Genomic DNA, 16,026 nt, shown 5'->3' with positions numbered 1-16,026 from the left:
AATAATAATAATATTATTATTATTATTATTATTATTATTAAACGTTTTCTGATGCAAATACAGTCATTTTCTAACAAAGTTATGCATACGTCTGCATCGATTAGGGTATTTACATGTAACATCTTGTATTGCTCGAGACGTGACGTCACAAATGTATATTTTCGTCATATTCAAACGCCTGTTTTATAAAGATTTCCGTCCTTCAGTTTTGTCTAGAATTGTACATTGTTATGAAAATATAGACGTTAAAGAAACTAACAGGAACGTGCTACTCTGGAATCTGTATAATTCTCGTTTATTGTGTAAAGTCATGTGCACACACGCCCTGTGGGTTCATAAACAATAGCGATTCAGTTCATCAGATAGAAAAAATATATCCCTTCAATATTCGTTGAATTTAGAATTATTAGATACTTTATAGTAAAGAAATCTAGAAAAATGGTGAGATACTCCGTCGGAAGAATAGAAAAGAGCAAAATAACTAAAGCATTGTAGACTTGGTTCAATTGGGATATCTATCTCAAGCTACCAACACACGGTTCTACACGTGAGAACAAACTATTCTCTCAATTGAAATTTTCACGTAATACGTCATTTTAACAGATTTTCAGTTTGGTAGGTACGATTTCAAGCGTTAAAAAATGTTATGTACCCAATGTTTTTCAATAAACACAACGTGAGATGTCATTTATATATTGACACTTATATCAACTAATAACTAACGCGTGTATTGTGATTCATCCGAATAGCTGTATTTGTTCTAGTACATATTGTTGATAACAACAACCTTTGTCATTAATTGCTATGTGTTATATGAAAGTTTGGAAAATGGGATATCTCTTGAGGTGTTATATGGATGTCTGGAAAATAAGATATCCCTCGAAGTGTTATATGAATATCTTGAAAAGAGGATGGAGGTGTTATATGAATTTCTGGGAAATGGGATATCCCTCGAGGTGTTATTTGAATGTCTGTAAAATAGGATATCCCTAAAGAGGTTATACGAATGCCTTGAAAATAGGATATCCTTTGAGGTGTATATGAAAGTCTGGAAATTGGATATCTCTCGAGGTGGTATATGAAAGTCTGAAAAATGGGATATCCATCAAGGTGTTATATAAATTTCTGAAGAATGGGATATCCTTCAAGGTGTTATATGAATGTCTGAGAAAAAGGATATACCTCGAGGTGATATATGAATGTCTGAAAAATAGGATATCCCTCGAAAACAATGAAAACACATTTCAAAAGGTGAAAATGTCTTACTCGGTTAGATCGAGCCTGTTCTCGCGATGTTATTAAATGCAACATTTGTGAAACCCCTAGCACCTGTTCAAATTAAAGTTTCAAATTAAAACACGATAAACAGTGTAAAACATAACATCAAAGCTGACGTAGCCGACACTTCTATAGGTAATTTTTCTCGTTTCAAGTCTTAGTGTATGCTGTACCGCTCATATTAACCACTCAATCAATAGAACATTCTCTCAACATTCTCTTATATCAAATTAGTCAAATTATTTTTCCAGACGTGAGATATTTATCTCAATGTTTTGAAAGCATATCAACACGTTCAGTGACATTTCATATAGAATGGTTTCTAGAATACATGTTCAAACATATCTCTCTCATCATTTATATTTATTTTCAAGTGTTCAAAATTATATGTTCTTTTGGTAAGCTCTGATGTAAAATAAGTAAAATTATTACATCAGAGATCCTTTATTCAGACAGTCTACAGCACAACCTGTGCAAAGCATCATCCTTTGGACCACATAAACTTCGGTTGCTATTAAGTTCCCTTTATATTTTATTTTTAAGAGGTTGGATATATTATGTCATATGACACTTTAAAGCCTTATGGCAACTGTTTAGCTTATTGCTAAAGGGATTCTACAATAGCAAAGCTTTTAACATCTACTTTACCCCACAGTGTAAGGACATGAAAGCTTACTCTGTAGTCTGGCAAGAGTCAATACTCTTGGCAGCCCAACTTCTGTAGTTTGATTTTGAAATCTTCACGTAAACTTGAATAGACAGTTTTAAATCGCAAATCTTTGACAAATTTGAACAAAAATTCAATAAGTCAAGGTTTACATGAACAATGAGTTCCTCCTACAATCAATGGACGACAAAAAAGTTTTATTTCCTCAGAGATTTATCGTGTGTAAAAAGCTATTTAGGCAGTCTAGACATTCTAATATGATTGTAGTATGTAACATTGTACAATGTGTCTGTCGAAACATTATCTCATCTTATCGCAGATTTGTCAAGGTTCCTTCAAAATATATACATTACTAAAATGAACATTTAGGAAAAGGTAACGTTTATCAAAAAAAAAAAAAAATAAATAAAATAAAAAAAAAATAAACGAAATATTTATATACTTGTTATAATTTTGAATCCGTCAAAAATTCATTTTGTTCTGATGAATTTGTTCCGTATCTTTTAATTTTTTGTCGTATTTACTTCTGTTTCTGTATTCATTTGATTGATTGATTGATTGATTGGTCGGTTGACTGACTGACTTGCTGATTAATTGATTGATTGATTGATTTATTTATTTATTGATTCCACCTTATAGGGCTACTACATGTATTCATTAAAGGTCCTGTATGTTGTGATCAAAGTGGTTAACTACACTAAGTGTACCTACAAATTATATATATGTACATAATTATGCAAATAAAACAATTTTCAAACATCGAAGAATATTTAAAATATGTACTGCAAATATTTGTGCATATTATATGTAATCATTAAAATAAATGCATTTATTGTTATTGTAAAATATAGAAAATAAATTTCTAATTACCTCCCTTAATTTACATGAAATGTTAAATTCGTTAATATCTTTATAAATAATGCTTTTTGGTACCTATTATATTGATAAATCTTAATTTGAGCATCATATTTATGATTTTAAACCATAAAAAATTGTGTTTCAGGATCTTTATTAACCATACCTAATAACATAATATATCACGGTAATAACATGCAAAGGCTAAAGCATCTCTTATTGAGTATTATATTTCAAATGATAACATCACTTACCACAAATAATATAAATAAGTTACAGGAAATACTAAAAAAAAAAAATGAATTTGAGTTTATGTCTATCCTATTCAAATCATTATTTTATAATCAATGTTAAAAGAAATATCTAAGTACATAAAGCTGCTTATAAATATTGTATAGTTTATTATATAGATAAATTCCTGTTATCTGTTAAGTTGAAAGGAACTCTTATGTCTCATTTAATGATTTAAATATAAAATAACCCCATGAATTAATCGATTGCTAATAAAAATTTTAAGGACTGAAATTTATGGCGACAAAAAGTAAATGTTATTGACATCAAACGAATGCCTGACAAGAGCTATTATGTTTACTTATTTATTTCATTGTTTTAAGCCTGAAGTGTAATGGACGTGTCTATTTTTCATTTTAAAAGTCTCCATTATCAATTCAAGGTATCATCTTAGAACGCTAAACGTATAGAGCTGTACGGGTGTGCAGGATGGCCTGCCCCTACACTGGTGGCTAAAGCTAGTCATGTTCGGTTTCAGCAGAAACCTCAAGGGAAAGAAAAAGTATCATAATTATCAAATTGTTTCGTTTAAGAATTGCTCTGTCTAGTTAAATGGATAATATAACCTTTTACGGTATGGAAATTCGATTCTCTGAAAATGAATAATTCAACTGGTTAAACATTGGAAAACTGATATTTATCTTAAATCTGGTTGCCTAGAAATACAATAGATTTCTTATCTATGAATGAGAAAGAAATGATATATTATAGAGATAATGATTCTCTTCTGAATGCCTTTTTAGTTATTTTGTAACTTTAGAATTTTTATGCCGTTAAAATTACATAAGTATAAATAAAATTAATAATTATTGATGTTTTAAAGGAAAAGAAGTAAGTGAAAAGCAAGATTTGTGTGAGGCATTGACCATTGAACATATTACAGAATACTTCGAATTGAAGCCTTAGCAAAAGTATATGTGTCATTAGACATTAATGAAATTGAATACCTATAGTGCTTCATTCATTTTAAAGACTTTCACTTTTTGGCTTCACTTGAAGTCAAGTTGTTGAAATCGCGAATTCATAGATTTAAATTCGTGATTCATAAATGCAATACATATATGCCTATTTTATTATGTTAAATCGTATTTTTTTAAAGTTTAATCGTTTAGGTTGTGAAAGTGAAATGTGTCCCTCTCGGTCTGTCGAATAACTAGAAAATTTCCATGTGTCTATGTCGTCTGCTCAAGCAACTTAATTTTACAGGCATTAAGCATTTGCATTACCTAAATGTTCTGAATGCATATCAAAATGTTCTGCCACCTTACATATATTGTAATCTAGTTATATGCCGTGTACAATTATTTTCAGGTGTGCACAATCTACATACAAGTTAACCGTACATTGTACTTTACTAGCATTGTATCTTCAGGTTTCAGTAACTGTTTATGAAGTATAAGTCTGTTCTATCCACATTGATGAAGGTTCCATTAATCATATACATGCTTTTTAATTTTCATATTTCAATAGCTTTTTATGTTTTGTGTCTTGTTACAATTTCAAAAAAGAACATTGAATAAATAGCTAAATAAAAAATAAAAATAACTTATTATATTAGTTACTTAGTTGAGCCATCTTTTGCGTCATTTGTGTTATACTGATTCAGTATTTTGTATGGAAGTCAATGTACCACTTTGTTTACATTTCACTACCTTTATAATAGATGATTTTGTTTTGTGCAATTTTCTTTGTGATAAGCATGAACAAAAATATATTTATATTGCAATTTGTGTCGTTACGTAATATATCAATATTTCTTGAACTTCGCATTACTAATTTAAGTTCACGTTTGGTTTATAATTATATAATCAGCATTATTTGAAAATAAAGTGCAATTTTGATTATGCATCAGAAGTTATAAAACATTTCAAGTCATGACACATGTATTTGCCAATTATAATTATATAAAAACATGCATCAATATATAGAGTTACTTTGCATGGCATGAATTTAAAGCAATCGTTAAGCTTCATGTTTTTATACAGAATGTAAACATTCGTGAATTATTTTCAAAATATGTTTGAAAGCAGATTTGAAGAAAATTCTAATGCGTGGAGAAATCTGTTGCAAATTCATAGCACCGGTCTGTGATTGTCTGAGAATTTCTCTTCAAATATTGTCTTATATAATCGGTGTTATAGAAATTATTTTGGACATTTGCAAACTTTGTTCTTGCAATGATACGTACCAAGAACTCTGGCATCATTCATGTACTAGGTACATGTTAAGAAGAAACAACCGTTAAAAGAACAAAATAATGCTCTTTGAAATATTTTATTAATATTTGTAGGTAAAACAAAAATAAAAGATTATTTATTTGAAAGTGATTATTAAATCATGGTAAACATATACAGTTATTCTATTTTATTGCAACCCTTATAGTTTGTCCCCGACCTTCTATCATACTTTCTTGATAATGGTTATAAAACAGTAGGATATATATCTAAATAATAAACTCCTTATAACAGTACCCCCAAATGGCGTACCATTTGTAGGCATTTACGTTTAAGTTGAACTCCTAGCTTAAACTCGTCACACATGATATATCAAACACATTGAGAATTAAGTCTTGAAGCATACATCATGATGATAAAATTTACAGTTTTCAGATCGTATAGGTTAGAAAAATCCACACAGAGATAAAATATAATAACATGTTAATCCCGCCTGTACAAAATTACATAATAGCACTCTGAGAGTAACATCACTATTCAAGAATCAAAGGAATTCAATTCACGAGATTGTAAACTAACTCGTTGTGTATTATACCAAAGAAGTATTAACTCGTTGTAAATAGGACTCCAGGAAACCATTTCCTTTCTGTGATAGTGTTTCGTCTGAAGGTACGACATAAAGACGACATATTATGCCCGTTGGTTAGCGTGTGAACAGATTTTCTATTTCATAAGCAGAGGTTTTACAATGATTTTTCTTGAATATAAAGTTCAACAACCTTTTAGGTCCAGGTAACGCACATTTACCAAGTTTATTTTTAGATATCGCTTCGAAATCCGGGCGTTCCATACGCATGTCAGGCGTGTTGGTAAGCCTTATCTGACTTAGAATACCGACAAGTAACTCATCAACATGATGATTTAGAGCAGCCGAAGTTTCCGCATACTTGCTGTCGTATTGTTTGGCTACTGCTCTCGCTTCTGAAAATGTAAGGAAATTAATCAAACACTGTGATACCCAAAGTGTACGTTGTTATCATTTTGTCCGATTAAAACTAGCCTGACTTTGCCATAATAAATTTGTCTTCATTGGTATTTCGTATACCTACACATCTATCTTTCAGTGATCGGTGATTCTACCAAAGTGCACGCTTGTGCCTGGAATAATGCACGAAGGGGCGCCTGAGGTCTTCCTCCAAAAGTTATGCTGGACTGCCACTTTTGACCTTCACAGTGTTAGTGTGATTTTAAATAAGATAAAAACAAACACAACCGTCGGATGGAAAGACTACAAATATGAACTAGTAGCGGCACGGCAGAGTGGTTAACGCATTGAACTAGTAATTTAAGTGTCGCTTGTCGCATGGGTTCTTGAAAACCCCGTCAGGTGTTTTCTGTGATTCTTTAAGCAAGAAACTTTAAAGTCTTTGCTTAGTTTCCAAACATTGATACGAAAGTATTGTTATCAGCAAAATGTTTCCTGAGCAATCGAACTAAACTAAAATCTGTATAATCTACTCTAAATCAAATCGCGATTTTAAATTAGAAATACTACTACTGAATTACTCATCGGGACTGTCACTAAAATATTAAAGAAATACTATACCTTCTTTCGAAACTTTTCGTTTTCGTACAAGATCTATCTTATTTGCTATTAGAATGGTTGGTTTGTCTTTAATGGACAGCTCGTGTCGAATGTTGTACAAATGGTCTACAGCTACTTGGTAGCTAGCACGGTCTGTCATGGAATATACAACTGCAAATGCGTCAAAGCACTGGTCACTGAGCTCCTGAAAAGATATGATATTTGTGACTTTCAGAGCAATTCAACAATTCCTATGAACAATGTACAATTTTATAATTTACTATATTCAAACCTCGTATACTACTATAACAGATGACGGCTTTTGAGCCAAAACTTTGTATTTCTGAATGAAATAATACAGTTTTAAGTTTTCATTGAAGTTTATTTTCATGTGAAAAATCATTAATTCTATTCAAATCAATTCATTTAAATATACATGTTATACATATCCTATTAATGCAAATTGTAATATTAAGATCATAATGACATAACAGTTTTAAACGAGTTTAATCATTATTTAAGTTATATACATTCAACAGTATCGTGTTTTCAAAACAGCCTGATTAATAGTTACAGCTTGAAAATACCAATAGCACAATATGTAGATTATGTTATGAAAAGTAATGCGTTGTGCCATTTTATAATATATAGATATGATAGTTTAGACAAATCGCGCAAAGCGATGATTTTTTTCTGGAATTTGCCATGATACAGACTTACTGCAACTTATGATAATCAATAAATTCTCATTTGGATTGAAGCAGTATTCATACAAAGTATTTCATAATGTAAACGTTAAGAAATATTGAATGTTCCATTTTACTATTTATCATTCAAACCGTTCCATATTCTTTCCGAGTACATGCCTACTGAAACTATTCTAACGCAGTTGGCCACACGAAGGGTTTTAAAATCTTGTTTTTTGGTTGGTGTTCGAAGTAGTATCGTTAATTTGTAGTCGTACTCATCGTTCCGTTACAGGTTTTAGCTATGAGAACAGGACACTATTTAGTGTACATGTCAACGCACTAGGGCAAAAACCCCTGTGTCTTTCTGCGCATTATTTTCTAGATGGGAAGATCAACATTCCTACATCTTGCTGAATACCTTTCGCACATCAAGAACACAAGTGTGATCAGGTATGATTGTTATTGTATAAAATATGTAGATAGGCGCCAAATACTTGCAGGACCTCTGTACAATTATTGTTAAGGTCAATGTAAATATGACTTTCAAACGCAGTTATCAAGTCGGCATGGTATGTCGTTCTATATTGAACGACATTGCAGACAACATTCCTAAGCATATTCATGTATTAAGAAAAGTCAGTGTCTCACTCGATGAAAAAGCTACACCTATAGAAAAGCATACCTGGTTATCTAATAGTCTATCGATAATTTCTAACGTAGACTCTTCTGAGTTTAACAAAACAGTAACATGTCTGTCTGATTCGGACTCATCTGAAAAAAGAAGACAAAAGTAAAATAGAATTGATACAAGCTTTTTTATTATTTTTTTACTTTTAATTGTTACAGTTATTGGTACACCCCTTCCCTCATTTCTCTACATTTGTGTCGTGTCCCATTTAAGGTTCGGTGCCCTACAAAGTATCTAGCTGATGTGGCGGAGATGAAATCACGGGCTGTGTTCTGTGCATAGCGCCATAACTTTTTGATCACTGATTTCATTTTATTTTGATATATTTTATCTATATAGATTTTTTTTTAAATCAATAGTCTACGATATAAAGAGTAATTGTCTTTCAATGATCTGTGACATATGGTTATAATGAGAGATCACGTGACATCAATATTGAATTGTGTTAGCAATAAAAATATTAAACACGACGAACCTTAAGGACAAAATCATACATTATAATGAAATGAATGTAAAATGAGATGTTGGTATCGTATATTATAAGTAAATGCTATAGAAATCTCTCCATGATGATATATGACATTGTTGTAGATTCTAAATGTCCAATTATTATTTGATATCCAATTAGTTGATCAACCAATGTAACCAAAATAGCGATTTAATGATACGACGTGGAATTGTTTAAAAAAACATAAGTATAAAATATTTCACAAATACCAGAATTTAAAGGCATTGCTGATACGTTTTTGTAAAATAAATATATCAAATGCCTCCTTACACATCCCACATGCAAAACAAATTATCACAAATACAAAATTTAGAAAAGAGGAAAAATGTATTGGAATGCATATATTCCTTATTTTTCAAATACAGATAAAATCAAAATGCCAAAATGTACAACTACTTTATAACTTCAAAGAACTTTATTCATACGCGTGAATATGAACACTTTTATAGCAAAATAATTTCAATGTGCGAGTGTATGAGTCTCGTGTGGAAAATGAGCTCATGTTAAAGAATGTTATGGAAACAGTTTACGATAAGATGACATAAGATTTTGTTTCTTATCTTAAAAATCAGCGAGAGGAACTTTAGATGAAAGATTATCTACACAAGATAGTGATAAGGTATCTGGAGTAGATATATACGGAACCTATGTATCTTTCAAAGTGTTTCTGTGATTAATGCCAAAGGTATGAACATCTGAAGAACAGGGAGAAAAATTTACTCATTTCTATTTTTAGGTTAAGATCACTCTCAGACAGTAGACATTTAAGATATAGTATTCAAATCGGCGTATTATTTTTTGTTATGTTTTATTTTTCTCCTCCGGTGCTCTATGAAAAGCAGTACATCATGATGTAGCAGTGTCGGAGAATAGCTTTAGTTGTATGGATAATATGCACAGTGTACAGGTAGCGTATAGTGATTAAGGACAATAAAAATATTACAATATGATCCTGGCACATGTCATTTAGTTATTCGGTATTTGCGATCGAAAGCCAAGTACGTTACTATAGATAAAACAGATATCATTGTCTTATTCCAAAGCGGCATGTTTTGAATTGTAATGTTCTAAAAGATATGTAAATGTAGTTGCACATGAATATACTGTTTTAACTGATTAAATTCTGATCGATATGACAATGCAATGCTTTTGAATAATTCAAGGCATTTCATGACACAATGACATTTTTGCTGAATTTAATGAACATGCCTTTAACTTCGATAGAACTCATTGAAAATCAAATAAATAATTAAATGAAACTATGGTCACCTGGCACTTTTACATATTCTATTACGTTGGTGTATACTGTAATAATGAGCTGAAATTGAAATGTTTAATTGTTATACACTTTACGATGTATTAATCTGAAAGGAAATTCGATAGAGCCATATAATATTAAGTATTAAACTTTGAAAGAAATTCGTTTTATGGGTATTAATGTTCGAAATTGAAGAATTGATTGATAACTTTACTTCATAACAAACAGAAAGGAATTAATTAGCGTTGGAAAATAAACAATTTATGTGTTTACGTTTCGCCAAGCCAACAAACTTTGTTTATTTTCTAGTCACTTATTATATAACAATTTCCTGACATCTTTGCACGCAAAAGAAAGCTTATTTCAATTTCACAGATTATTATGATGCTTTTGATAAAATTAAGAAGCAGTTAGTATAACTCTATGGCAATTTGATTTTCTTTGTCTAGTCGGCGCAAGGTGGAAAATAGACTGTAGTTTAGACTTACCAATACAGTCCGTGGACAAACTTAATCAAATAAAGCTTTTACTTTCTAAAACTGTTTTTGTGGCTACCTTAACTCATTAACGACTTTTTAACATTTCATGGTTATTTCTACTTTTGCAGGACTGAATGATAAGTGTTAGAAATTTATCAAAACATTTGCAAATACAAATGATGATTGTTAAATTATTAGAAAATATACATCACGACCTTTTCATATGTAAGAGAAACAATTTTTACATCAGGTATATGTGTCTGCAAAAGAAAAAAATCTTACACCTAATGCGGCTTTCATATGTTTATCATTTAGATAATAAATGATTATTTCTTCGTCGCATGACAGATAAAATTGAAATTATGTCCTACAGAGTGGATACACAGCAGTTCAAGACACTCTGGATGCTTTTCTTGTTCTAAAATTGTTATGCCACCGGTTTCATGATAAAAAATATCTTATATTATTATCTGAGAATATCGTTGAAAACAACTTGAGTGACATGAGTACCGTCATATGATTGGAGGTTGATAAAGTTAAGTAAATTCACAATGGGCATGATGTTTTAATTATTATATGTTACAAAGAAACTGTATAATTAGGAGGGTAAACATTCAAGATAAATAAGCTTTTAAGTTTGATGGACGTTATCATTATAAGATATATGTAATCATAACGCATTGTAATAGAATGACTTTATTTTAATAATACGTTTATTCTAATTAGTGTCAAATTTCTACATTTTTATCATTGTTTATTTCAATGTAACAATGTAACAATAGCAAGACACACGTGCTTGACACACTTGAATCAGGGTTTTACTTTCACTTTCAATAATAATAGCCAAGGAACATAATTGATTCAAGTTTTGAATAACCTCCCTAGAATAAACATACTTCCAATAGACCCCTGATTTTCTCTTTGAGTGCGGAGAAATTGCGAAGCAATTATACTACTTAGCTCATGACGTTATAGCTGGTATTCACTATCGAACTTTTAACCAGACGCTATATTTACTTTGCCTCATTGGATCAATTTAAATGTTTCTAACATCAAACGTTTTCAATAAAGTTCATGACTCTGTAAATATAAAAATGTTAGTATTGACATAACTGGATTGTCATACAATGCGATGTGTTTGGAGTCATATTGGGTTATTTATCTAAAGATTTTAAAAAAGTGTTTCTAAAATTAATTAACACAATGGATATAGCATTCGAAAGTATTAAATTAAATATTTTTTTGATAATATTATTACTTAGTTGTTTTTTGTTGTGTTTTTTTTATGGGTTTATCATCATTATTAAAACTATAACAAGGATCTGCATCGTCTAATGATTTTTTCCCTAATGTTCTTATAATGTGTATGCATTGTTTTTTTGCTTAGGAACAGTTGGGGTTTTAACTTAATATGTATTAGATAAGTTAATGATAACAGTATAAAAATGATGAGAATTCTCCGTAAGTCTATACATTTAATGAAATGACCTACGAATATTGCCTCTAATGTCTTATTGCTAGAAGCTCTGTTATCTATTTTGTTGGGCAGTTGATATTTTTATTTAAGGTGCTATGAATACGCGAGTGATAACCAGTGGACAAAGTAATATATAAGACCGAACTTTTGTACAACAAATAAGAGGGTTTCTTATAAATTCATGGTGATTGTTGAAAATTACATTTGATTAAGACTATATACTAATATTTATCCTTTGTTTCATAAATACTTTTCACTACTGCAGAATTATGTACCTACGATATAAAGGAAAGCAAAAAATTATTTACCTTGGTCATTTTCAAATGCAACAAATTCTGATGTCATAAATTGATTGGTCAATGATGTTTTTCCGACACCCTTGTCTCCGAGCATTGCAACTTTGTAAACTTGTGTCTCTATCGATGAGGCAATACTGTCACCGTTTGCACTTTCTTTAGAATGTGTACTATTTGCCCTTTGTCTGTTTACAGGTACAGCATTACCTGCTTTATCAACGTTAACTATAGCACTTCCTGTAGAATTAACACTGTTTGAACTTCGTTTAAAGGAATCGCCTCTGTTGACAATTCCACCCTTAGAAGTGGTCTTAAATGACCTTACTCTCTGTAAAGGTTGTTGGGAGGAAACTCTTCTGTCAATGTCCTCAAAAGAGACGGAAAGATGGTGATTTGTTGCGGGTGAAGGTAAACTACTCCTCCTTGGTCGGTCAAGATCAACATCTAAAAGTTTCGGTCGCGGTCTGTTACGGAATGAGCAAGAACGACCATGAGCATTTGTGTTAAGGTTGAGGGTATTTAAGTTTGGAATTTCAGAATTTATCATCTTTCTTCTTTGTAAAAGTTTATTACTTTCGGAAGGTTTACTTTCTTCCGCCTCGAAATCATGACATATTTTAGGCACACTAAATTTCCGCTCTACTTCTTCTTTTTCCATAACTATTTCCTTTGTCATATCTAGAATAAAAAAACGTAAATATTATAAAATGTATTTTGTACAACCACAAACCATAGCAATTTCCAAAACGTATTTGAAAAAAAAACTCGAAACCTTGTAAATGTCATTGGTAAACCTAAGTTTCCCACGCAACGCAATAACTATGAAAATATTATAATGGCACTGTGCCAATTCATATATTTCTGATAATTTACTGAAGATACAAATATAAACAGTATAATAAAAAATATATATACATAGTATTGCAATTTCGTATATGTATTTTAATGTGTTTTTTTTTCTTTTTAAATGAAATTATTGCAATCAGTTATTTGATGACATTTTAAACTAGTTACGTTTATTAAAGAAATATGTGTATCTCCTTCATTTAATTATTTCATAATACCTACGCGATATTTTTACATTCTTTTTCGCAAAAAAATTACAAACAAATCTGAGTTATTTAAGCAATCCATTCACAGCACATTTCTTAATCTTTATATTAGAGATTCTAATATCTTAATAACATGATGCTATTTCCTCACAGAACTCCGATTTATGAACGTACTACCTGGAATCAATATAACGCTTCAGAAAATATAAATCCCTTTACACCAAGACACTGCTATGTTTTTCCAATGGTTTATCATCTACAAGCGCTCTCTTTATAAACAGACTTCAGCCAGCGTTCACCACGTGGTATCGGGAAATGTTGTCTTATTGTTTTTGCTCTGAATGAGACAACCGGTGTCACTGAAAAAAACTTTACAGCTGACATTAACAGTGCTCAGGTAAACGTAAACAGGTGCTGCGAATTGTTTGTGATTCATGTTTGTACTGCTTTGTATGTAGTTTGTCCAAGAAATAAAATATGTACCTAATGATTCATGTTTTCTCCCTGAACATGTGTGCATGATCGAATGAACAGATAAAAAGACGTTTTGACGTTATCTTATAGGCGTTACTCATATGTTCTTCCTATAATATCATTCAGCTTGTATTTTATTATTTTATATATATTATCATTACTTATACTCGTATATTCATTTTTTTCTGATCAAGTTTTATTGATTATTTTACTTTTTGCATTCTTTATCATTTGATAATCATTTATGCATTTGTTTACTGATTAAGTGATATTTTTATCAAAATATTGACTGATTAATTAATAGATTGATTAATTAATTGATTGGTTGATTGAATGATTCGTTCATGTACTAATTTATAGCTAGTTTATTAATAACTATATTTAATTATCTTAATTTCTTACTTATTTTTTCATTTATTTATGCATTTTATTTATTTATTTATTTATTTATTTATTTATTTATAAAAGTTGAAAACAAACACGCGAAAAAAAGTGACTGTACAGGATGGTTATGAAAACCACTTACATGTATATGATGTTTTAAACAAAAGTAGTCAAGGTGCTCCCACGTGACCTGAAGTAACTTTTATCAGGTAATTTAAAATAAAGAGGCCATATACAAGTTTATAGACCATTCGATAAATGAGCCGTGTCACGATGGGTTTGCGACCAGCATGGATCCAGACCAGCCTGCGCATCCGCGCAGTCTGATCAGGATCCATGCTGTTCGCTTACCATCTCTATTATAAGTAGAGAAACTGATAGCGAACAGCATGGATCCTGATCAGTCTGCGTGGATGCACAGGCTGGTCTGGATCCATGCTGGTCGCAAACGCGCTATGTTGGTTTTGTCGTGACGCGGCTCAAATTAATTTCTACAAGTACATACTTGTAATATGTCACAGAGAAACGTTATCAATATTTGTTTAAGATTTTTTGTTTTATTTACAATATCCCATTGATAAGCAATAAACAGCCACAGTATGATAGTTTTCACTTAACAAAATGGGTTTATTGAAACCGCTTATAGAAGGATTGTATCGAGAAACGCCCATTGGTCGATGGACATAATTGTTACATACTATTCGTTATGTTTTAAATTTTTTATTTATTTCAAATAATTTATTCATTTATTTCTTTGCTTTTGTTCCATTCAAATCAACCATCAATTATATCACAAGTGTTCTTTTTACAATATATGTATGACTTTTTCAAATAGGTCTGATTATTATACAATTAAGACATTGTATCCTTCAAAGATCGCCGCGAAATCCAATTATCCGATTCAGACAGCAGCACTTTGTCAGTGCTATGATGAGAAAATAATTCAAATTCATTGTAAGCATTTGTTTTTAAGAGGCTAAAAAGACACGAATTACCTGCAGAAAAAATGATATGCCATCATCCCGTATCAATGTATATCTTTGAGAATATTACCACATTCTTTACAAAATATATTTGCAAATCAAAAAGAAAAGGTCATCAGAAAACAATTGTCTTTTCTTGGATATTTTCAAGATCGTTTGTTGTCGTTACGTTGAATAAAAACTTTCCCTTTTAAATTAAACGGCAGTTTGCTGAACGAAATACAGCAAATGTTTTAAACAGTTTTTTAACTAAATTAATGTAACCTACAGTTTTGTACATTTAAATACGTTGTTAATATGTCAGTTATTTAAAATATTGTTTAACAGTCTTGGTAATTTTATTTCTTTGGGTTGTTGTGTAATCAATATAGTTAAACAAATCTGGCATAACAAGTTTATACTATAGAAAATATAGCTCTTACTTGTAAGCCGATTGATGAGTCTGTAAGCCATAATTGATTGATAAATCATCGGCCTGTATACATGAGTTTATACTTTATAATCTCGAAATAAACATCAGTTTAGCAAGATTACTAGCACGCGTTGTTAAATAACAAAAAAACGAGTCATTCACTTTACTTATAAAACTTCCAAAGGAATTATGACATTTATTACTAGATGAGTACAGTGCGTTCACGTATTGGTCTTATCCAATTTAGGTGGAACACTAACGTTAGATGATAAACTTCGGAGCAATTTATGTTAAATTAATAAATTAATTATTGATAATAAGCTTATGCCTTTTTCATTTTAGAAATACAATTGAATGAATTGGTCCGTGATTGAAGGTTTGCAATGTATAATCTTTAAACAATTATATTGATAGTATTTATTATTACCCCTCACCTTTTTATGTAATGTTAATTTCACAAAGGCCACAGGGAGCTG

At 30.7% G+C, this 16,026-nt stretch overlaps 1 protein-coding gene across 2 annotated transcripts; it reads right to left on the bottom strand.

The window, feature by feature from the left end:
* Positions 1–5,351: 5,351 nt before the first annotated feature.
* On the bottom strand, positions 5,352–13,632 carry LOC132755077 (GTP-binding protein REM 1-like). Of its 2 annotated transcripts, none has more exons than XM_060745873.1 (5): positions 13,475–13,632; positions 12,258–12,923; positions 8,222–8,310; positions 6,872–7,055; positions 5,352–6,246 (listed from the first exon to the last, which is right to left on the bottom strand). In XM_060745873.1, exons 2-5 carry the CDS (start codon positions 12,919–12,921, stop codon positions 5,969–5,971), a joined length of 1,215 nt encoding a protein of 404 aa, XP_060601856.1. In that variant the 5' UTR covers positions 12,922–12,923; positions 13,475–13,632; the 3' UTR covers positions 5,352–5,968. The 2 variants fall into 2 exon arrangements, with proteins under 2 accessions (XP_060601856.1, XP_060601857.1); XM_060745874.1 differs by lacking the exon at positions 13,475–13,632 and adding an exon at positions 13,314–13,449.
* Positions 13,633–16,026: the final 2,394 nt, after the last annotated feature.

Source organism: Ruditapes philippinarum, unplaced genomic scaffold (assembly GCF_026571515.1).
Source record: "Ruditapes philippinarum isolate M1 unplaced genomic scaffold, ASM2657151v2 ctg268_1_1_1_1, whole genome shotgun sequence".
Lineage (NCBI taxonomy): Eukaryota > Metazoa > Mollusca > Bivalvia > Venerida > Veneridae > Ruditapes > Ruditapes philippinarum.
Note: the sequence above shows the minus strand (reverse complement) of the source record. Positions and strands in the feature narration are given on the sequence as shown.

Bases quoted from the DNA above. Each gene is read 5' to 3' on its own strand.
- LOC132755077 (XM_060745873.1), bottom strand. From the start codon at position 12,921: ATGACAAAGGAAATAGTTATGGAAAAAGAAGAAGTAGAGCGGAAATTT. The intron at 8,311-12,257 runs GTAAATAATTTT...TTCTTTTTTCAG, and splicing joins TGCATTTGAAAATGACCAAG to ATGAGTCCGAATCAGACAGA. The intron at 7,056-8,221 runs GTATGCTTTTCT...ATATCTTTTCAG, and splicing joins ATAGACTATTAGATAACCAG to GAGCTCAGTGACCAGTGCTT.